This window comes from Hemitrygon akajei, chromosome 16 (assembly GCF_048418815.1).
Source record: "Hemitrygon akajei chromosome 16, sHemAka1.3, whole genome shotgun sequence".
NCBI lineage: Eukaryota > Metazoa > Chordata > Chondrichthyes > Myliobatiformes > Dasyatidae > Hemitrygon > Hemitrygon akajei.
Window position 1 is genome coordinate 70,101,588 of NC_133139.1, and position 24,539 is coordinate 70,126,126.

The window sequence follows — 24,539 nt, forward strand, 5'->3', positions numbered from 1 at the left end:
GATGAAGATCACGATGAATCCAAGTGAATGTGGAGAGGATGTTCTCAATAGTGGGAGAGCCTAGGACCAGAGGGGACAGCCTCAAATAGAAGCACGTCCAAAATGAAAGAGAAAATTCTTTCACCAGAGGGAGGGGAACCTGTGGAATTCATCACCACAGATAGCTGTGGAGGACAGGTCACTGGGTATTTTTAAAGCGGCTATATTTGAAGTTGATAGGTTAGAGTCGTAGAGGTCTACAGGCCCTTTGCCTCATCTGGTCTGTGCTAAACTGTTACTCTGCTTAGTCCCATTGTCCCATATCTGGCCCTTAACCCTCCGTACCCTCAACCATCCAAGTACTTATCCAAACTTTCAAGCAGTTCTTGATTTGTGAGGATGTCAAAGGGTACAGGGAGAAAGCAGGAGAATGGGGTTGAGAGAAAAAAATAAATCAGCCATGATGGAATGACAGAGCAGGCTCGATAGGCCAAATGGCCTAACTCTGCTTTTATGATCACTATTTCTCTTTTGCACTACTTACTTGTTTTTTTTTGTAACTTAAAATATTTGCTAATGTGCCTTGCACTGTACTGTCAATACAAAACAACAAGTTTCACAACATATGTCGGTGATAACGAACCTGATTCCGACTCTTTTACCACTGTAAAAACCCACTGGGTTCCCTAATATTATTCTGGGGAGGAAATCTGCCATCTTCACCTGATCTGGCCTATCTGGAACTCTACATTCATCAATATACCGTACAGTGCAAAAGCCCTTGGCGCACACACGCGCGCACACACACACACACACACACACACACACACACACACACACACACACACACACACACACACACACACACACACACACATATTCATTCCAACTCCCACCCCCCATGGGTGCTGTGTATGTTTGTTTTCCCTCAATCGCGGGTTCTCTATCAGAGGCCTGGGAGCTTGAGGGTTCAGTGCAGTATCCTTGCTGTTCCTAGTAGTGTGCTCTTCTAGAGGGAGAGAGGGGAATGGGGGGGGAGAGGGTGAGTGGGAGAGGGGGAGAGGGAGTCACGAGGGGACGGATAAGGTGGATGGTCTGAGACTTTTCTCCATGGTTGGGGAGTCACACAAGTTAAGCGGGGAAAGGGACAGCAGAGACAGGAGAGGTATCTTGAAGCAGCTTAGTAGCGTAGTGGTTAGCACAATGGTTTACAGTACTGGTGATCCGGGTTCAATTCCCACCACTGCCTGTAAGGAGCTTGTACATTCTCTCCGTGACTACGTGGGTTTCTCCAGGTGCTCCGGTTTCCTCCCACAGTCCTGAAGATGTACCTGTTGGTAGGCTAACTGTTCCATGTAAATTGACCTGTGATTAGGCAAGCATTAAGCTTGGTGTCGTGGCTCAAAGGGACAGAGGGAACTGTTCAGTGCTGAATCTCAATAAATAAGTAAATAAACAAATAAAATAAATTGTACAAGAAGTCGTGAATATCTGGAGTGAGGTGCCAGAGGAAGAGGTTAAGGTGGGTAAAAGTGCAACATTTATGAGGCATTTGGATAGGTACACAGAGGGGGGAGCTTCAAGGTTATGGGCTGAATGCAGGCAACTGGGACTAGCAGAGAGGATGCTGTGGTCAGTATGGATCAGTTTGGTCAAAGGACCTGGTTCCATGCTTTATTACGTTATGACTCTATGGAGCAGGCTTCTTTGGATCACAAGCATAGACCAGTTGGTTGAAACAGTCAGGGAGTGGGGGGTGGGGGGTGGGATCATGTGCAGGTAGATGGGATTTGTTAGATTAGCAGCAAAGTCAGCACAGATATAGTGGACGGAAGAGCCTGCTCCTGTGCTGTACTCTTCTATGTTCAAAGGGCCTGCTTCCTGATGTACGTTCTGTGCTCCGACTGCTTACTGCTTCAGCTGAACTCTGCACAGAACCACCCCCAAGCTACGCCACAAGACAATGGCTGTCCTTCTATCCAAGGAATCACACGAAACTCTCCCTTTCTCACAATGAGATGTGAGAAAGGGGCTTTCAGAACAGAATCAAATTGGTGCTGAGGAAAAAAGTCACCTGCAGGACTGCAGGGAAATAGAACAAACATAGAAGTCATAGAAAGGGTGCAGAGGAGATTTACAAGGATGTTGCCTGGATTGGGGAGCATGCCTTATGAGAACAGGTTGAGTGAACTCGGCCTTTTCTCCTTGGAGCGACGGAGGATGAGAGGTGACCTGATAGAGGTGTACAAGATGATGTGAGGCATTGATTGTGTGGATAGTCAGAAGCTTTTTCCCAGGGCTGAAATGGTTGCCACCAGAGGACACAGGTTTAAGGTGCTGGGGAGGAGGTACAGAGGAGATGTCAGGGGTAAGATTTTACTCAGAGAGTGGTGAGTGCATGGAATGGGCTGCCAGCAACGGTGGATACGATAGGGTCTTTTAAGAGACTTTTGGATAAGTACATGGAGCTTAGAGAAATAGAGGGCCTAGTAATTTCTAAGGTAGGGACATGTTCGGCACAACTTTGTGGGCCGAAGGGGCTGTATTGTGCTGTAGATTTTCTATGTTTCTAAACAGTTTTGTTCTTTACAGAGCTAGCACAGATTTACTGGTCTGAATGGCCTTTTATTGTTTATTTTTTATTGATTTAGTAACAGGCCCTTCCGGCCTAATGAGTCCACACTGCCCACTTACACCCACGTGACCAGTGAACTTACTAATCCGTAATTCTTTGGAATATGGAAGGAAGCCGGAGCACTGAAGGAAATCTACAGACATTGGGAAAACGTCCAGACTCCCTATTGACAGCGGTGGAATTGATCCTGGGTAGCTAGCTTTGTAATAACATTATAGTAACCGCTACACAATCAATCCGTCCCTTAAGTGCCTCCCCGTCAGGGAATCGAACGCCTGTCTCCCAAGTGAAAGGCCCATTATGCTAACAAAGAATCAATAAATAGAGCTGAAACTGGGGATTGAACCAGGAACCTTTAGGTCTTTAGTCTAATTCTCTCCCTACTGAGCTACCGGGGCTCCAAACGTGTTTTGAAAAATCCTAAACAGAAGTATATTGCCACTTAGGTCTGACTTCATCTTAAAAGGAGAATTTTACACCGAGACTCCCCACTTGTAATCACCCGGCGTGAAATGGTTCCTTGGATCAGCAGTACCTAAATAGCCAGAGTCAGGTGTCGGCCGGTAGCTCTGCGTAGGAGAACGGGCGGAGAGACTGTGGGTGGGAGAGCCAGGCAGACTGTCGCTGGACGAGAGCGAGCGGTTCAAGGACGAGAGGCTGCGGCTGGTGTGCAGGAGGTTGGACTGCTTTGTTATTTTCCGGAACAAGGAACTGCGTTTCTTCCCACTGCAAGGGGTTGAGGGTGGGGGAGAGAATGGAACAGAGAGACAGCCTGGATCATCACAACATAATGAGAACACCGTCAGTCTACAGGTACCTCTACCACCCCCCCCCCCCCCCGATTACAGAACAGAACCTGCTCTACTCGCCTTACACTTCTGACTGTGAGGCAAAGTACAGCTCCAATGCCATATTTAAGTTTGGTGATGGCACCACCATTGTTGGCTGCATCAATGGTGGTGACAAGTCGGTATACAGGAGGGAGTTGAAAATCTGGCCCAATGGACCCACAACAATACCCTCTCAGTCAACATCAGCAAAACCAAAGAGGTTAATATTGGCTGTTGGAGGAGATTGTTCCAGGAGCCAGTCCTCATTAGGGGATTGGAGGTGGAGAGGGTCAGTAACTTTAAATTCCTTATGATATGGTGTTATCTTATCAGGGGTTTAGTCCTGGGACCCCTTGAAGGTTGTAAATCTAGTCAGCTCCAACTTGGGTACTAGCCTAAAAAGTACCAGGACATCTTCAGGGAGTGGTGTCTCAGAAAGGACCTCCAGCACCCAGGACATGCCCTTTTCTCACTGTTACCATCAGGAAAGAGGTACAGAAGCCTGAAGGCACACACTCAGTGATTCAGGAACAGCTTCTCCCCCGCTGTCATCCGATTCCTAAATGGGTATTGAAGCTTTGGACACGACCTCACTTTTTTTTACTATACAGTATTTCTAATTTTGCACATTTCTTAAAACCTATTCAATATACATAATGATTTACTTGTTTGTTTATTATTATTATTTTTATTTTATTTGGTTTTTTTCTCTGCTAGATTATGTATGGCATTGAACTGCTGCTGCTAAGTTAACAAATTTCACATCACATGCCGGTGATAATAAACCTGATTCTGACCAGCACTTAAGTGCCATTTCAATGGCAGCACCTCCACTTCCTTAGAAGTTTGCACAGATTCAGTATGTCATCTAAAACTCTGACAAACTTCTACAGATCCACACCGGAGAGCAACCTGACTGGTTGTATCATGGCCTGGTATGGAAGCACCAATGGAAGAGCTCACAAAAAGTGGAGGACACAGCCCAGCCTATCACAGGAAAAGCCCTCCCCATCACTGAGCACATGTAGCACCGCCAGGAGAAAGCTGTGGCCACTCTCAAAGACCCCCACCACCCAGGCCATGCCCTACTCTCAGTACTACCAGAAGCCTTAGATCACATACCACTGTAGATAACAATCACCACTCCTCTGAACTAATTCTACAACCTACCGACTCCATTTCAAGGACTCTTTACAACTCATATTCTTAGTATTATTTCTTACTTGTCTTCTTTTGCACACTGTTTTTTTTTTGTTGGTCTTTGTTCATGATTCTTTTCACATTTGTATTTCTTTATTGTAAATTCCTGTAAGGTAGTAAAAGTAACATATATGTAGTTGGTTGTCATCCGTCTGTCTCGAAGGACAGTGGGTGATGATGGTCATCATCACAAGCCTAGGCAGAAGATGCCCAGTCATCAAGATTCCACTCTTGGCCTCACCAGGGTGGTCTAAAGGAAAGCTTATGAAGCAGTACGTTTGGCACCAGCTTGGCTGCAGGAGCTGCCAGAAGGATGTTCAGTGACGTTCAGCCGCCTAATTTGCTGTCTGGATTTACTCCCTTCATCTCTCTTGAGGCTGCCCACAAGGCAGTGGGGCTATTTACCCATAGCTGGGGATCTGGTTCACGAGCACCGGGGCATATCCACACACCGGTGGGCCTATGTGCCACGTGTGCAGGGGCCAGACATCCTCCCTGTCCTCTTAGTTCAGCCTGGGTCCGAAAGGAGTTCAGTTTCCGTGTGTCGCTAGCGAGGAGGCACCGCGTGAGGCTTGCTGTTGGAGAGGCTGCGTACTGACAAGGGAGAGACTGACACACTCTGCTCTCCTTTTCTCAAGACTGCAAGTAGCGGTGGAAGCTGAAAGCGAGAGCGCCAAGCACTACCCACTACACTACCACACTAGACACGTCACAACAACCATTATGTACTTTGTTAATAAATTCGTTTTGAACTTTGAACATTGAGGTACCTCTTCTTCTGATTACAGAATGGAACAGACGGCATGGCGACAACAAAAAAGGAAAATTATGGGATGGTGAGGGTAGGTGACACATAGTCCCCAAGATTTTACTCAAATAGAGCAAGTGGGTTAAGAACAAAGTTCTCTGATGTCTCTTACATAACAGAGATACTCTGCGTCAAGTTAAGACACCATTCACCAAGCACTGAGCATTGAGGTATGGAGTTTGCAATGCAGGGATTGTTACTCCTGCTGCTATTGGGTTAGGGTCTACTGTATACTACCTTGAAATTCATTTTATTACAGGAACTTACAAGAAAAATAAAGAAATTCAGCTGATTCTGTATTTTTGTAAACACACAAGAGATTCTGCAGATGCTCCACAAAATTCTGGAGGAACTCAGCAGATCAGGCAGCATCAGTGGAGAGGTATCAATACTTCAGGCGAAGACTCTTCAGGAGGACAGGAAAGGAAGGGGAGAGAAGCCAGAATAAGGTGGTGGGTGGAGAGGAAGGTGATTGGTGAACCAGGTGAGTGGGTGTAACCATAAGATTTATGCCTCACTCTTGGCTTCTAAAGAACCTCTTGGACAATAACATCTCCAGATCCAACACCACTGTAAGATGCAAAGTTACTATGTCACTACTGGAATGGAAATCATAGCCCTTTAACAGTCCTTGATGGCAGAGATCGGAACAGTCACCAGTGGATCTGAGAGGGTGAAACTCTGTATCTACCATACTGCAGCAAACTTGAGGACCTCTTGCATTTCAATCCCATGACTTGGATGGATTCCCACCATCCCTACTTGGAAATAATATCACCATTATTGTGACCCAAAAGCAAAACACTACGACTGCAGGAAATCTGGAGAAATCCTTCATAAATGCTGCAAATGCTCAACGATAGCAAACATGATAGAGTTAGAGAAAAGATGTCTTGAAACTGCTGTCAGAGGAGGTGCTGGAGTCAGCTGGAAAAGATTTTTAGACAGGAGCTTAATCGGGTTATTGTGCAGAACAGGCCCTCGTGCCACGGCATTGCCTGTGGCAGCCACCCAGGGGAGCAGAGGCCAAAGGTGATCTAGGAGAGAACAGAGATGTGGCGGGCATGCTGGAATCTGTGCTGGGCTGGGGACACCTCCCTGCAGGCCGACTCTCCCTCAGTACTGCTTTCCAGCATTCACTTCCAGGAAGACAAGGTGATTTGACATCATCTGCAGGCGACCCAGCATGAGATGAGAAGCTGCCGCATGCTTGTTCTTGCAGAAACATGGCTCCAGAATAACATCCCATGCACATCAATCTTCAGGCCATGCCACTCTGGGGCTCGTGCGAACATTATTTTGCGAGCGCATGTGCTATCATAACTCTATGTACTGTGTGTGTGTGTCAGTACATACTGTGTTTTGCACCTTGGCCCCTGGAGAAACAATGATTCATTTCACTGTATCGTGTGTATCGGTGAATGAAAAGTAAACTTGAACTTCAAACAGGCACAGCATAGAAGGGTGCGGTTCAAGTGCAGGGAAGTGGGATTTCATGGAGATGGGCAAAAAAAATCTGCATGGATATCGTGGAAGGAGAACCCATTCGTGAGCAATGAGGTCAGGCAGCGACTGCAGGAATTAATGTTTCACGTCGGTGACCTCTCATCGGAACATTCACTCTTCCCTCTCCACAGATGCTGTGTATTTCCAGCATTTACTGCTGTTACTCCCACTGTGATATGGCACCTCTTTACCACTGTCACTGACCTTCACTGAACACTCAATTGGTGGCATTGTGGTTCAGTTCCTGGGGTTATTTTCCCTGGAGGAATGGAACATTGACTTTGCAATATGATCTAGAATCCAAGCACAGCATCTTGATAATTAAGACAATTAAATAAATAAATAATTCCAACTAGAACGCTAGTATGTGACTTTGGTTATTATGAAACTCATCATCATCATTTCTGTGTATGATGTAGGAGATCACAACCAGGATTGTTCTTGGCAAATTCTTCTACAGAAGTGCTTTGCCATTGCCTTCTTGTGGCCAGTGCCTTCACAAGATGGGTGACCCCAGCCATTATCAATACTCCTCAGAGATTGTCTGCCTGGCGTCAGTGGTTGCATAACCAGGACTTGGGATCTGCATCGGCTGCTCATACGACCATCCCCCACCGGCTCCCAAGGCTTCACGTGACCCTGATTGGGGTGGGGGGGGGGGGGATTAAGCAATGTCTTACACTTTGCCCAAGGGTGAGAAGCAGACTAGCAGAAGGAAGGAGTGCCTTACACCTCCTTTGGTAAAGACGCAGCTCCACCCTGCCGTCTAATATACAATAAAACAACCAGACGGTTGTAAAGGCCTATCTGTGTCATTAATGGATAATCCACTATCACTAACCAGTCCAACTCCAGACCTAGCAACATGCTGCCTGTGATCCGACCGCTGAAACTAAAGGATTAGGGATAGTCAGTAAACACTGGCATTGTCAATGACGACCAACTTCATAATGAATATGAAAGGTACAACAAGGAAGCCTCTGGGGCCAAGCTGCTCGTAAGTCTCACAAGCATCAGGAGCGTGGATATAACGTTTGTGTGTGTGACAGACAGCATTAGTTTGTCCTCTTACCTTTCCTGTCCTTCCTTTCCTGAACTCTTCTTATTCCTTCTTGCCATTTTGGCTTTGTAGCTAGACCTTCTGGCTGGCCCAATCTTGATGGAAGTGTTCTCAAATGGTGTGGTGGTCACTGTCACTTTGTTTCCGCTCTGAGGAAAACACAAGGCAAGGGCTGATTAAGGTGTGAATTCACTGGGCCAAATCTCACCTCAGGCAGTGGCACCAAGAGGGCAAAACGTCACTTCAGCACACAGCACCATGCGACTGAATGCCAGAGGCCAAAAGTAGTTGTTTAAACAGGACACAGCTTGTCTGGGTCCACGACTGAAACCAATTGCTAACCTGCAGAATCACAGTGAAGTGTAACACTATATCAGCCAAAAACAGACATCAGGTCAATCTCATATCCCAGCTCTCCGTCCGCGGCCCTGCATATCATAGCTCCTTAAGTACTTGTTCAGATACAGCTGATATGTCGAGAGTGTTTCTGCTCTGGATTGATCATCCTCCAATCATCCTACTAATTCATTTAACTCCGAGCTCCTTAGCCACTAACCCTTTTGCTCAGGGAGGCTTCCCTTTTCTACCTATCCTGTGTAGTTCTTTCTTAAATTTCAACACTGCAGCTAAATCTTTTCTCAGTCCCCTTTGTTCTGAAAAAAATTAACCCCATCTTCAAAGTGCAATCACAAATAAGGCATGCCAGCAGCTATATTTCATTCGGGGTTTCAGGGGATTTGGTATGTCACCAAAGTCTCCCGTAAGTTTTGATAGACGTGCAGTGGAAAGCATTCTAACTGGTTGCATCACTGCTGGTGTGGAGGGTCCAATGCACAGGATTGTTAAAAGCTGCAGAACGCTGTAGCCTCAGCTGCCTCCATCATGGATACAAGCCTCCCCGCCAGATACAGAAGAAGTCGTAAGTCTGCCAATGCTGGAAATCTGAGCAACACACACAAGATGCTGCCTGGCCTGCTGGGTTCCTCCAGCATTTTGTGTGTGAAGACCCCTGTTGTGACGACTACTCATACCACTGGGTCCGGACTTCCGAGGCCGAGAGGGTGAAACTGCCCCAGTGCAATGGCTTTTCCACTTTACAAACTCTCCCGCACAGATTTCAACTGTTCTCATCGGATACCATGTACAACCAATCAGCCAGTGTGGAGAGCATCAGACTGCTTGCATCTGGTATGGTCTGGTATGGAGGCTGCAACGCATGGGACCGAGAAAGGCTGTAGAAGATTGTAAACTCAGCCAGCTCCATCATGGGGCCTAGCTTCCATTAGAGGACATCTTTGAAAAAGGCGGTGCCTCAGAAAGGAGGCATCCAAAATTAAGGACTTTCACCTTCTGGGAATTGCCCTCTTGTCATTACTAGCATCGGGCAAGTGGCACAGGGCCCTGAAGACCCACGCTCAACGATTCAGAACTTGCAACTTATAGTCATTTATTTTTATGTCTTGCACTGTACTGTTCCCAGAAAGGGTAGTGCTGAGCTGTCACCTTGAAAATCTGCAGTCCTATGGTTTGCTGTGGTGTTGAGTGGAGAGTTTCAAAGTTTAGACCCAACATTGGTAAAGGAACTGTGATGTAATCGAAGTAGTCAGCTCCATTCTGTCACGCTGCAGAGGTTTAATGGAACAAATGACATCTAGAGGAGATTCAACAGCGATGAACTTGAAGGGCTGATACTTTAATTGAATTTAATTCAGTATCCATCTTTCTTTGAGATACATCCATTGTCCCTTCTGTAACAAGAAGTCCACATTTTGGAACTCCCGACCCATCAGCCCTGCGAGAATACTCACACCACGGCTATGACACAATTTATGGCTGTGGCTCGCCTTCACTTTCTTAAAGAAGTAGTAGTGAGCTCCCCGAGTCGAGTATGACATTCTCCTAAGGGGCTGTCTATCGATGGGTCTTTAGTTGCCTGTTGAGGCTGATCTGGGGCACACATATTCTAAGGGGCTTCCAGACCTCACAATTCTGCCACTTTGCCACTTGCTGATCACCATAAGACTTAAGCTGGGGGGGTTATGGTGGATTTCATTAATGGAGAACACCAGTGCGTGACTTTGATTAATGTGGGACGGCTGATGCAGGGGCAGTCACCACAGGGTCCTCAACGGATTGGAGTCAGGGCCCAGTGGCAGGAAATGCAAGATGACTGGAGACCCCTCACTACCGCAGACTTCCTGTGCCCCTTCTCGAAGATAATCCGTCATAGAAAACAAATCCCACCAGTGAGTTTCCACGTTATAAAAAAAAACTCAAGGTTGCATCCAACGGCTTGTCTTAACATTGGCTTACACTGAGAATACAAGAAATTGGGAATCAGTATTTGATTATTTACAGCAGCTGACATTTGTTTAGCAACTTTAATGTACTTAGTGGAAAAACACCCCTAGAAACATCTACCAATCAAAACCTGACGTCAAGACATATATGGAGATTCTACAAGAGCAAGAGATTGGACAAAGATGGGCCGTAATGAGAGACCTCGTACCTTCAGTATAAGTTCCACAACTTCAGTGTGAACTAGTCCATGGACAGGCTCCCCATTGACGTGGGTTATAAGGTCACCAGCGCACAGCCCCGCATCGTGTGAAGGTCCTCCATCTTCCACATGCTGCAGCAGGGAAATGGAAAATTAATGAAAAGGAGGCACAAGAGAGACTGGAAATCCAGAGCAACACACAGAGAATGCTGGCGGAACTCAGCGGGTCAGGCAGCGTCTGTGGAGGGAAATGTTTTTGATTATAAAATCTGAATACTTCCTGCTCCGCCGGGCTTGGATGCTGCTTGCTATTCGCTAGGGAAAGTGAAGGGAGTGGGATTAATGGGATCGCTCTCCAAAAGTGTCAAAACAGAGTGAAGGTGCCAAATGGCCTTTGCTGTGGTCTAATAAAATAGTTCTATATTTCTGAAAATCCTATCTTCTGTGCGAGGGGCTTTGAGCATCTTTCACTGTCTTGTGGTATTTAAATTTATGGCTTCTCCCCTCTGATATATTTCCATGCTGATTTTCTTTGGGTGGCCAGTTGGGACAGAATGGAAATTAGATAGTTCCCACAAAATATCAGGAAAGGCTTGGGCTTCGAAGTTCAAAGGATATAGTTCAGAGGAAATTTATTATCAAATTATGTATATGTCGCCATTTACTACCTGAGATTCATTGTAATCACAGTGGAACAATAGAACCAATGAAAAACTGCACATAAACCAAGACTGACAAAGCACCAATGTGCAAATACACAAGAACGAACGAACAAACAAACAAATAAATAACACTGAGGGCAGATGTTGTAGTGTCTTTGAGAGTCAGTCCACAGGTTGTTGAATCAGCTCAGTGCTTTTCATTAGTTGGTCTAATGAAAACAGAACTAGGGATGGGTATTATGAAATTCCCAGGGAAAAGCAGCGAGACTAGCTTACTGGACAAGACCAGGAGTACTTACTTTTCTTAGGAATGTAGTGCCCCTAAAGCTATGTGATGCTGCACCAAGTGTGTTTCCCTTTGCACCTGTGCATACATGTCCTTGTGCACACTGTATGACAATAAAATCAACTTGATTTTGGCTTGTCCAAACACCACAAAAGAATCAAAAGCTTTTCCTAGTGAAAATTAATGTTATTAAATACAGTCGGCCCTCCTTATCCTTGGGGAATTGGTTCCGGGACCCCCCCCCCCCCCACAGATACCAAAAAACGCAGATGCTCAAGTCCCTTACTTAACCTGTTTCAGTGTGGTGGTCTTTAGGACCCAGCGGAACCCCGGACCTTATTTAACCTGTTTCAATGTATGGACGTTAGGACCCAGCAGAACCCTGGACCTTATTTAAGCTGTTTCAATGTAGTGGACGTTAGGACCCAGCGGCCGAGCTCTGAATCTGCAGTGTTTCTGTTCACGAAAATAATCACGATCACGATTGAAAATAAAGTGGAAATAATAAAGCGATCGGAAAGAGGTGAAATGCCATTGGTCATTGGAAAAGCATTAGGCTACAGTCGGTCAAAGATCGGAACAATTTTAACGGAGCATGTGAAAGGCCCTGCCCCAATGAAAGCTAAAATTATTACTAAGTAACACAGTGGTTTAATTATTGAAATACATACGTTTCATAAGTGTATTATATGCCTAGAAAGGTAAAATATATACTATATAGTAAGATAAACTGACGCTAAATATCACCGGATGTACCTGTTCTGACTTCAAATCAGACTTAAAGATGGACTCAGGAACGGAACTTGTTCATAACCCGGAGACTGTCTGTACTTTTAAATAATCTCTAGATTACTTATAATACCTAATACAATGTAAATACTATGTAAATAGTTGTTATACTATATTGTTTAGGGAATAATGACAAGAAAAAACAGTCTGAACATGCTCAAACAATAAGTGCTGGAGAAAGTACTTCTGGGTTTTCCCGACCCGCGGTTGGTTGAATCCACGCATGTGGAACCCGCGGATAAGGAGGGCCGACCGTACCAGTACAAGCGATTGACAAGTTTTAAAAAAAAGCAAAAGCTAAGAAACTGTTGTCATATGGATGAATTTTACCCAGTTCATCACAGGTAAAATCCTCCCCACCACTGAGCACAGCTACAAGGAGTGCTGTCCCAGGAATGCAACATCCATCATCAAGGACCTCCACTATCCAGGCCACACTCTCTTCTCTGTGCTGCAAACAAGAGAAAAATCTGCAGATACTGGAAATCCAAGCAACACACACAACAATGCTGGAGGAGCTCAGCAGGCCAGGCAGCGTCTATGGAAAAAAGCGCAGTTGATGTTTTGCACGGAGACCCTTCATCAGGACTGGAGAAAAAAAGATGAGGAGGCAGAGTAAGAAGGTGGTGGAGGGGAGGAAGAAACACAAGGTGATAGGTGAAACTGGGAATGAGGACAGGTGAGGTAGAGAGCTGGGAAATTGATTGCGGAAAGGGTTAAAGAATCTGATAGGAGAGGACAGAGGCCATGGAAGAAAGAGAAGGGGGAGGGGCACCAGAGGGAGGCAATGAGCAGGTAAGGAGATTAGATGAGAGAGGGAATGGGAATGGGGAATGGTGAAGGAGGGGGCATTACCGGAAGTTCGAGAAATCGATGTTCATGCCATCAGATTGGAGGCTACCCAGACGGAATATAAAGTGTTTAAAGTGTTGCTGTTCTAACCTGAGTGTGGCCTCATCATGACAGTAGAGGCGGCCATGGACTGACGTATCGGAATGGGACTGGGAAGTGGCATTAAAATGGGTAGACACTGGAAGATCCCTTTTTTCTGATGGATGGAGTGTAGTTAGACAGAAATATGAATGTGAAATGAATTATATTAAGAATTTGAATTGCATCATGATCAGAACAGACATGATGGGCCAAAGGGCCTGTACTTGCGCTGTACTGTTCTGCATTCCAAGTTCTAGTTCAGGTCTACGGTACCAGCAGTATTGCTCTTTTTTGTTGAAAATTTAACAAACACAGAACTGAAACAAAAGACAATTTGTACTATCTGGTGTTCATAAACATTCGTATTTAACACAACTCAGCCTTCCAGCATAGCTTTCTTACCTTGCTTTTCCCAGAAGCCGTCCAGTCACTTGGCTTCTGTGAGAGCAGGACACTGGAATGGTAAATTGTGGAAACTCTAGGTGTCCTTTCTGACGTTGATAGATGCTACTCACCCAGACCATGTGATGAACACTGTAGACATCTGTGTCCCCCATGTAGACCCGGATGGCGCGGAGCGTGAATCCGTACTTCTTCCCCGAACGGTGAATGGTGATCGGGGACCTCAAGCTGGTGACCGCCGGCGAGAAGTCTCGGCTGGGTGAGGAATCGCGGGAGGATGGATTGGATGAGAGCGAGCGTGGAGACATGGGACTGGCGAGAGGTGACCCACTATGCTGATCCACTGGACAATACAAGAAAGATACAATGCAATTGGCTGACAGGGCATACAACACCCATGCTATTATAGACATAGGAGCAGGCTACTCAGCCCATCGAGTCTGCACCACCACCATTCCACCAGGGCTGATCCCAGATCCCACTCAACCCCATACATCTGCCTTCTTGCCATATCCTTTGATGCCCTGACCGATCAGGGAACTATCAACTTCCGCCTTAAACATACGCACGGACTTGGCCTCCACCGCAGTCTGTGGCAGAGCATTCCACAGATTCACCACTCTCTGGCCAAAAAAATTCCTCCTTAGCTCTGTTCTAAAGGGTTACCCCTCAATTTTAAGGATTTGCCCTCTAGTTCTGGATAGCCCCAACACAGGAAACATCCTCTCCCACATCCACCCAATCTAGTCCTTTCAACATTTGGTAGGTTTCAATGAGATGCCCATGCATTCTTCTTAATTCCAGTGAGTACAAGCCCAAAGCTGCCAAAGTCATGGAACAATGTGGCGACAGATTAAGAAATAGACCACAGGAACACAAGAAAGTCTTTCAAATCTTCCTATTTCTGTCCTCTTTACCAACCCCTCCCCTTCAGCTTCCAATCACCTATCTTCAGCCCTATCCAGCCTCTTAGTTCCATCTGCTGACCATGCACATAGTTCACCCTGCAAGTATACCAACCCCTTCTCTTACCTGTTCTGGTTCCATCTGCCATTCACCTCTCCCTAATGGTTCCCATTGCCACCTCATTTCATGAGTCTAGCATTGGTCATTGACATTTTTATTGGCTTACTATTGTCACATGTATCAAAATGTTCTCCCCGGGTTTCCTCCGGGTGCTCTGGTTTCCTCCCACATTCCAAAGATGACCATTAGGGTTAGTGAGTTGTGGGCATGCTATGCTGGTGCTGGAAGTGTGGTGACGGGCTGCACCAGCACAATCCTCCAAATGTGTTTGCTGTAGACGCAAAACAACACATTTCACTGTATCAGTGTCTCAATGAAATGAGTGAGAAATAAAGCTGATCCTTGGGATACAGTGTCTTGCAAACTGGCCATAAAGGTCAACTCATTGCACAGTGCACTGAAGGGCAAGGCAAAATATAGCAGAATGCCAAACAAGTTGCAACAGCTACAAAGAAAATGCAGTGCAGGGAGACAACGAGGTAGTGCTGGGAGGTTGTGTTCCTGCTTATGCATTTGCTGCCTCCAACATCCTCTCACCTCGCTTCATCTGCTTCTCATTCTCTTTCTTGTTATATCTGCCCCCATCTATCATCTACCTACCACTGTTCCCCCAACTCTCCGCCCCACCCCATCTGACACAACCTGCTCATTGTTTTTTTTTACCACTGGGCAAGAAATCCCGGCTTCGATTCTGTTCCTTGACCTTATCAACATGTTTATCATGATTTCTCAAGAAAGATAACAAAATTGAAATGAAATTTTAAAAAATTAAATAGACCTTAAGTTCTTATATAAAGTATTTAAAGGGATGATATCCAAAATTGTCCTCTTCCTATCCTAAGAACACAAAAATATTTTGATTAAGTTCATGTTTTGTATTTAATAACTCAGTAATAGTTGAGTAATATTGTAAATACCTTGTTTGATAAAGCATTCTGTGTTTAAATAATTCATTATGGGTTATATGTAAAAGTATGGGAATGGCATACGTCATCACGCCACCACGTCATATGTACATGCAGTGCTTAAAGTAAGAGTGAATCTATGACACTCTGTGTTTCCTTTCAATTAGTTTTATGAGTTGGAGCCACAAAATATAACAGCTCATTAAATCCATTTCTTATTCCAAATTATTTCTGGACCTTCGAGGTATTCCTAGACTATTCCACATCATTCAATAAGATTGCAAAAATATCCCAATATAATTCCCACCACTTAGTGAGGTCTCTAAAGTACCCTAGAATATATCCTGGCACTTAGTGAGAGGCTCAAAATATCAAGGAACATTTTCCATCACTTGAAATATCACAGAAACCTTCTCAGCTTCACTGAGAAAAGTAATTTACCTCAGGATATTTTGCACAGCTGAGCATGATCCAATGCAAGTAGAGACCTACCAAGGGCTCATGACTTGAACAGACTCAGTTATACAGCATGGAAACAGGCCCTTTGTATCAACTCGTCCGTGCCCGCTGAGCTGCCTGCCTGAGCTAGTCCTGTTTTTCTGCATTGTCCCACACACCTCCAAACCTTTCCTATCCTCTACCTCTTCAAACGTCTTTAAACTAATTGTTTCTGCCTCTATCACTCTGGAGACTTGATTCATACACCCACGACTTTCTTCGGCAATAAAACTTGCTCTCGCATTCCCTTTAAATTGTTTTCCTCTCACGTTATGCCCTCGAGTTTGAGACTCCCTTACTCTGAGAAAAAAGACAGTGAGCTTCCACCTTATTTACGCCCCCTCATCATTTTATAAGGTTTCCCCTCCAGGGAAAGCAGTCCCAGCCTATCCAGTCTCTCCTTGTAACTCAAACCCAACAATATATCCCTGGTGAGGCGAACCGGTTTGCCATTCCATACCTGCAGGGATCATGACTGAGAGGGCGGTGGCCGAAGCTGATTTGATGACCTTGTTCATGGGCCGGGAGGTGCGCTTCTCCGCCGAATCCCCGGACAGTTGTTGGTGACGTGCTCTCCGCACTGCCAGGTCGCTGGTGGCCTTTGTGGAGGACGCGTCAGTTTCCTTGGTAACACTGGGCAACGATTCACTCAACTTCACTGGCCGATCAGCTGGAGGAACACGATTGAGAAAGGTTAATGGGATTTCACTCCCCTGGTCGTAGGAGCCGCATGGGGCCATTTAGCCTCTTGAGTCTGTGCTACCACTCAAGAAGATCTTGGCTCAACTTACGCCTCCTCCATTTTCCAACTTGATCTGCTGATTCTCCTCATCCCAAAGTTTTATGCCTCAGCTCTGAACTCGTTCAATATTCAAATACGTGTGGGCCAGCCACCCGAGCATTGATTATGTCACAGAATACTGAGCAATGTTGAGCAACGCACACAAAACGCTGGAGAAACTCAGCAAGTCAGCCAGCTTCTATAGACAGGAATGAACAAACGGCACTTTGGGCCAAGGCCCTTCAGCAGGACTGGAAAGGAAGGGGGCAGCAACTCACCCTCTGCCTGGGTAGTCGACAACCCAGTTGACAGGGTGGCAAGAGGGCATATGACATGTTTGCCTTTATTAGTTGAGGAACTGAATCCCCGAGTCTGGAGGTTATATTGCAGCTTTAGAAAGATCTGGAGTTTTGCATTCAGTTGTGGTCGCCCGTACCAGAACGGATGCGGAAGCTTTGGGGAAGGTGCGTTAGAGGTTTACCAGGGTGCTGCTTGGATTACCGGGGATGTGCTACAATGAGAGGTTGGATGAACCTCAGTAGTTTCCTCTGGAGAGGCAGAGGCTGAGGGGAGACATGATAGAGGTGTGCGTGGCTCAACATTTCCAGCAGGTGCAGAATCTTTTGTGTAAAAACAGCAAAATATGAGAGGCATAGATAGCTGGTATCGATCTGCCAGTGCCGAAATGTCTAATGCTAGAGGGCACAAGGGCACACATTTAAGGTGGGGGGGAGGTAACTTCAAAGGAATTTTGAAGAACAAGTGGTGGGTGCTTGGAACACACTGCCAGGGAAATTCAATACAGGCATTTAAGAGTTTCCTGGATAGGCACATGAATACGTGGAGAATGGAGGAATATGGACTTAGTGAAGGCAAAAGGGATGATTAGATGTTTAAACGTTAGTTTTGTTAGTTTGTCACAGCATGATGGGCTGAAGGGCCTCTGTTGTACTGGTCTATGTTCTATATTCAAACCCACTGGCATGAGCGTTGAGTTCTGCATTTTCTGATAACATGCCTTCCCCCCTCCCACCCCCAAGTTCCTTACTTTCTTTCTGATCCTGATCCACTCAGGTCTTCTCACTCATTCCCTTCTTTCCACACCACTCACCGCCCCTCCAGCCCACAATTCCCCTTGCCTACTTGGTTCTCATCCCCAGCCCCACCGTTCCCATCTGCCCACCATCCGGCCCCTTTTCAGGTTTCATCATCTGCAACCCCTTGCTGTCTCCTCGAGTCCCCTCCCAACCGCACCTATGGCTTGCCAGCTTCTCCTTCGCCCCTCCCACTCACCACCATATAGCAGCAAAGAAAACCAACCGATTTGTTTCTGGTAGACGAGAGGGTGGGTGCGTTGGGAAAGGTACCGTGGGTCGAAAGGCTACCTGTCAATAACAGAGTAAAACTGGCAGCTCCGAGGCAGATAGATCAGACTTTCATCATCCCCTCCCCACTGTGGTCACAGGGAGAAAGTGCCAGACAGCACCTGAGGCCAGGCTGGAATCGCTACAGTGTGCTGCCCATGAATTCATTCGGGGGAGGCTAGACAAGCAGAAGAAGGGGGTCAGAGGGTAATTCTTATAGATCCTGCAGGAGGTTTGACTGAAGCTTCAACATCAATTTCGTCTCTGGAAACACAAAATGCTGTGAAATGCCAGCATTGACTGGCTGGGCAGAATGGCCTGTTTCTAGGTTGTTAAACGTTAATAGGCTGAAGGACTGTAATACCAGTGTGTAACTGCCATACTATAGGTGCTGGAATCTAATACTAGCATGGACTGGCTGGGCAGAATGGCTTCTTTCCACATTATTTATCCTATCTAATCTTTCATAGGCTAAACAATGATGAGTGAATGTCGCAAACACAGGAGATGCTGTTGCTGCTGGAAATCTTGGAGCAACACACACAAAATGAGTGTTTCTGTAGTGGGACGTTCCAACACTAACATAAACATCCAGCAGGATAAATACATTTATTTTGTCATTGAAACATTTTATTTTGACTAAGGCCTAACTACCAGCAAGGCCAGTTAATAATTAGGACCTCATTGGGGTTAGTCTCTAATAACTAACACCCTGCCTATACTTAATGGAGTTAAAATGAATGACGAGGAAATCCAATGAACCTCTCGAATATTGAAAGGCCAAGATGGAGCTGATGTTTTGCATCGCAAGGGAATATAGGACCAGCGGGCACAGCCTCAGAACACAAAGACATCCCTTTAGAACTAAGATAAGGAGACATTTCTTTAGCCAGAGGGTGGTGAATCTGACACTTGGTATATTTAAAGTGTAGGTTGAAAGGTTTTTGATTAGTAAAGGTGTCAAAAGTAACAGGGAGAAGGCAGAAAAATAGGGTTGAGAGCGAAATAAATCAGTTGTAATGGAATGCCGGAGCTGACTTAATGGGGTGAATGGCCTAACTCTGCTTCTACAAGCAGTGGCCAGTTTAATAGTACCTCCTGTACCACTGAGTGTGTGTTCATGGTCTTCTGCTGCTGTAGCCCATCCACTTCAAGGTTCAACACGAGCATTCAGGGGTGCACTTTTGCACACCACTGTTGTAATGTGCGGTTATTTATGTTACTGTCACCTTCCCGTTAATCTGAACCAGTCTGGCCATTCTCTTCTTATCTCATTTTCACCCACAGAACTGCCACTCCCAGATGTTTCACATCATTTCTCGGTAAACTCTGGAAAATGTCATGCATGAAGATCTCAGGCGGATCAGCAGTTTCGGAGTTACTCAAATCACCCTGTCTGGTACCAATGGTCAAAGTGACATAGATCATATTTCTGCCCCATTCTGATGTTTGGTCAGAACCTCTTGACCATGTTTGTACATATCAAGCTGCTGCCACATGATTGGCTGATTCAATATTTACATTAACAAGCCAGTGTACAGGTGTACATAATAAAGTACCGTAGATACTGAGAGTATGTCTTACGGTCCAAAATGTTGGAGAAACTCAACAGGTCATGCAGCTTCTAAAGAGGGGAATTAAAAAGTCAATGTTTCGGCTCAAGCGTTTTCATCAGGACGTATGAAATTGACCATATATTCCCATGCATAGACGCTGCCTTACATTCTTGTGTGAGTGCCATACCTTCCCTGGGAAAACTTTTCCCACAAACTGACCCTGCATCAGTCATTCCCAGGGACCTACCTGGGAACGTCGGACTGCTGCCAGCAGTCCCCGTGCCGCGGGAGCCCTGCCCATCCGCCTCCTTCCTCTGTGGCTCCGACTGGCTGCCTTGGTCCAGGACGGACGCCACCGTCTGCACCGCCTGGTTTTTGTGCGTCACTTCCGTGTCGTCCTCGAGGGGCGCGGCGAACTTGTGGGTGTCCATGAGGGCGGAGAACCGCCTCCGTACGGTGAGCGGCGGGCTGGAGTCACTCTCCCCGTATGAGGATTCGGAGGCTGAGAGGCGCTTCCTGGAAAGGACAGCATGCATGGGGGGGGGGGGGGGGGGTGGAGAGGGACAGTGTGCGGTTGGGTTATGTGTGGAGTGTGGAGGGGTGGGGATGTGGGATAGGTGTGAGGGTAGGGTTCGGGTTGGAGTGGGGGTTGAGGGTAAGAGATGTAAAAGTGGCAAAGAGAGAAAGCACTGCCCTCGCCATAGTCAGAATCAACTGGCCCCACCTCTCAAAGTCTGCTCAAACTTCCCTCAACATTCCAACAATTTAAGAGATCTTTGGATAAACAGTGAAAATCACTCATTAGTCTAATGGACAACACGTCACACTGTGTCGGCATTAACAGATGGAATGGAATTATATTTGGTGGGTGTAAGAGGGTGTGGAAGAGAGAGAGAGACAGAGAGAGAACATAATAGAGTGAAAGTGAGAGAGGGAGAGAGAGCATGGGGGAGAGAGTGGTGGGGTAGAGAGTGGAGGGGTAGAGAAGGGGTGGGGGAAGAGAATGGGGGTAGAGCAGGGTGGGGGTAGAGAGTGGGAGTGAGAGTGAGTGAGAGGGTAAAGAGAGGGGGAAGGAGGTGAGAGAGGGGGAAGAGAAAGAGGGCAGAGAGAGAGGGGGTAAAGAGCAGGGAGAGATAGTCGAAAGAGATGGGAGAGAGAGAATGGGGAGAAAAAGAGTGAGGTAGAGAGAAAGAGAGAGACAGGCAGTGAGAGAGAGATGGAGACAAGTAGAGACAGAGAAAGAGAGAGAGGAAAGAGAGGGGGAAGGGAGAGACAGAAAGAGATCATGGGAAAGAGAAAACATGTTATGTTGGCACTGGACGCGAGGCAACACTGTGGGCTGCCCAGCACAATCCTCGCTAATTTGATTTGATACAAATAATGCATTTCACAAAGCTGATCTTTAGGAAACGCTACAGGGCAAAAAACATGCCGAATGTCACGGGGGAAGAACGCGGCTGGGCGACTCACATTTCCGGAGAGCTTGTCCTCCAGCTCTTGTCCCGGGTCCCGAGGGCACCGAGACCCTCGGTCTTCTCCTCCTTGTGCTTATTGAGGTTGCGCCTGGTGACCACGGGGGCCTTCTGCTCTTCGTGTTGAGTCAAGCGCTCCATGCTGCTGTAGACCTGCACACATTGCAATCGGAGTTAGTGCAGTACCCACTCTCACTGCCTCCACCCGCACGTACGGGAGGAGGGGGGGGGGCAACAGGGGTGGAACTGGCAAAGCTGGCAGAAGAGGGGTAAGTCTAAGTCACTGGAATTAAAGGTGGTCACAGTGTTACAGCAGTGCAGTGTAGCGCTAATAATCTACACTATTGACCCAGAGACATGCTACAACAAGTAGAGTGGCTGACTCACAGCTCCAGAGAACCAGATTCAAACTGACTTTGGTTGTTCTCTATGTGTAGTTTCCCTGTTCCCACATCCCAAAGACATGATGGTCTGTAGGTTAATTAATGACCCTCATGTGTAGGTGAGTGCTTGAACCTGAGAGGAGTTGACAGTAATGTGCTGCGCATAAAATGGAATCTGTGTGCAAGAGAGGTAGGCACACACCCAGGGGATGGAAGGGGGGCTAATTCTATGCTGTGTAGCAACACATGGGCTCAAATCTCATTGGAATTTAAATTAATTTAATTTACTCATTGGCCACTTTATTCAGTAAACCTACATACCTGCTCGTTAATGAAAATATCTAATCAGCTAATCATGTGGCAGGAACGCAAGGCATAAAAGTATGCAGACATGGTCAAGAGGTTCAGTTGCTGTTCAGACCAGACATCAGAATGGAGCAGAAATGTGACCTAAGTGACTTTGACCATAGAATGATTGTTGGTGCCAGATGGGGTGGTCTGAGTATCTCAGAAACTGCAGATCTCCAGCGATTTTCACATTCACCAGCCTCTGGGATTTACAGAGAAACAAAAAAAACATCCAGTGAGCAGCAGTTCTCTTGGCGAAAACGAGAGTTTGAGGAGAACGGCCAAGCTGATAGGAAGGTGACATTATCCAAGCGTTACAACTGTGGAGTATGGAAGAGCACTTGTGCACATTGAACATTGAAGTGGGTGGGCTACAGCTGCAGAAGACCACCGTACACTCAGTGGCCTCTTTATTAGGTACAGGAGGTACCTTTGGCTTGTAAATGGAATTAAAAGGCAAAAACTGGCCTCAGCAATGACAGCCAAAAAACCATCAGATTGTTGTAAAATTCCATCAGCTTCACTAACACAATATGCTATTGATGGTCTATTAATAAGCCTTGCCAATGTGATTCCAGATATACCAATTTGGGTGACTCTTCAAGGCCTCCTTAATTCCAGGCCTATCAGGGATCAACAAGCCATCAGTCAGGCTGCACGTGAAACATTGTGCACAGCTGAGGTCACCCTGCTATAGGAAAGGGGTCATTAGCTGTGTTTTCAGATGCTATGCTGCTACCCACAAAAGTACGTCTTGCCAGGTAACACACACAAAATGCTGGAGGAACTCAGCAGGCCAGGCAGCATCTATGGAAAAGAGTAGTCGACATTTCTGGCTGAGGCCCTTCATCAGGACTGGAGGAAAAAAGGCGAGGATTCAGAGTTACGGGGTGGGGGTAGAGCAGGAAGAAACACAAGGTGATAGGTGAAACTGGGAGGTGGTGAGGGGTGAAGTAAAGAGCTGGGAAGTCGATTGGTGAAAGAGATACAGGGATGGAGAAGGGGGCATCTAATAGAGGACAGGAGGCAATCCAGGGAGGAGCACCAGAGGGAGGGGATGGGCAGGTAAGGAGATAAGATGAGGGAGAGAAACAGGAATGGAGAACGGTGAAGACAGGTGCCATTCCTGGAAGTATGAGAGATCAATGTTCATGCCATCAGGTTGGAGGCTACCCAGAATGAATATAAGGTGTTGATCCTCCAACTTGAGTGTGGCCTCACTGCGACAGTAGAGGAGGCCATGGGTAGACATATTGGAATGGGAATGGGAAGTGGAATTAAAATGGATGGCCACCAGAAGATCCCGCTTTTTCTGGAAGACGGAGTGTAGATGCTGAGTGAAGCAGCCTCCCAACCTACATCGGGTCTCACCCATATGCAGGAGGCCACAATGGGAGCACCAGACACAGTATATTATTCTAACAGACTCACAGGTGAAGTGTTCCCTGACCTGGAACTGTTTGGGGCCCTGAATGGATCGCCAAGCACATTTCCCCTCCCCCCCCCGCCACTTTCTGCTTTCCACGGGGATTTATTGCTCCCTACGCGACTCCTTTGTCCATTCATCTCGCCCCACTGATCTCCCTCCCAGCACTTATCCTTGCAAGCAGAACAAGTGTTACACCTGCCCCTACACCTCCTCCCTCACTACCATTCAGGGCAGGTCTTTCATTCCCCAGTGTTCCGAGGAATAGAGGTGACATTAGCGAGGTGTACAAGATCACGAGGGCGTATAGACTGGGTAAAAGCACATTCTTTTTCCCCAAAAAACTTATCAAAAATTATAATTTTTAGACATAGATTTATGGAGAGACAGGAAATATTATGTACAGGTGATAAATAAATCTGAATCTGAGCAGCAACTTCACTCAGAGCGTGATGCTTGTGTAGAACACACTGCCGGTAAAAGTAGTTCAGGTGGGAACAATAACCAAAGGCATTTAGATAAATACACGGATAGGAAATGGTGAGCGAGATAGGGGCAAAATACAGGCAAATGGTACTAGATGAGGTGGGCACCTTGGTTAGCATGGATGTGTTGGGCTGAAAGGCCTGTTTCCATGCTGTATTGCTCTGTGACTGCACCAAATATACTTCTTGCCAATGACAACTACACCCATGAATGTACCAAATGTACCCCTTGCCTGTGACAACTACACCCATGAATGTACCAAATGTACCCCTTGCCAGTGACAACTACACCCATGAATGTACCAAATGTACCCCTTGCCAGTGACAACTACACCCATGAATGTACCAAATGTACCCCTTGCCTGTGACAACTACACCCATGAATGTACCAAATGTACCCCTTGCCAGTGACAACTACACCCATGAATGTACCAAATGTACCCCTTGCCAATGACAACTACACCCATGAATGTACCAAATGTACCCCTTGCCAATGACAACTACACCCATGAATGTACCAAATGTACCCCTTGCCAATGACAACTACACCCATGAATGTACCAAATGTACCCCTTGCCAGTGACAACTACACCCATGAATGTACCAAATGTACCCCTTGCCTGTGACATCAACATCCCACAAATGTACCCCTTGCCAGTGACAACTACGGTGTCTATAAAAAGTATTCACCCCCGCATGACATAA

At 46.4% G+C, this 24,539-nt stretch overlaps 1 protein-coding gene across 2 annotated transcripts in view; it reads right to left on the minus strand.

Moving 5' to 3' along the window:
• Positions 1-24,539, minus strand: part of LOC140740161 (microtubule-associated serine/threonine-protein kinase 1-like) — a 219,902-nt gene that overhangs the window by 19,898 nt on the left and 175,465 nt on the right. For both annotated transcript variants that reach the window (XM_073069135.1, XM_073069134.1), the window contains 7 exons: positions 21,191-21,345; positions 19,968-20,236; positions 16,480-16,689; positions 13,704-13,933; positions 10,528-10,650; positions 8,031-8,167; positions 3,150-3,340 (listed from right to left, as the gene is read on the minus strand). In XM_073069135.1, coding sequence (XP_072925236.1) covers positions 3,150-3,340; positions 8,031-8,167; positions 10,528-10,650; positions 13,704-13,933; positions 16,480-16,689; positions 19,968-20,236; positions 21,191-21,345 — 1,315 coding nt within the window. The remainder of the gene's footprint in view (positions 1-3,149; positions 3,341-8,030; positions 8,168-10,527; positions 10,651-13,703; positions 13,934-16,479; positions 16,690-19,967; positions 20,237-21,190; positions 21,346-24,539) is intronic.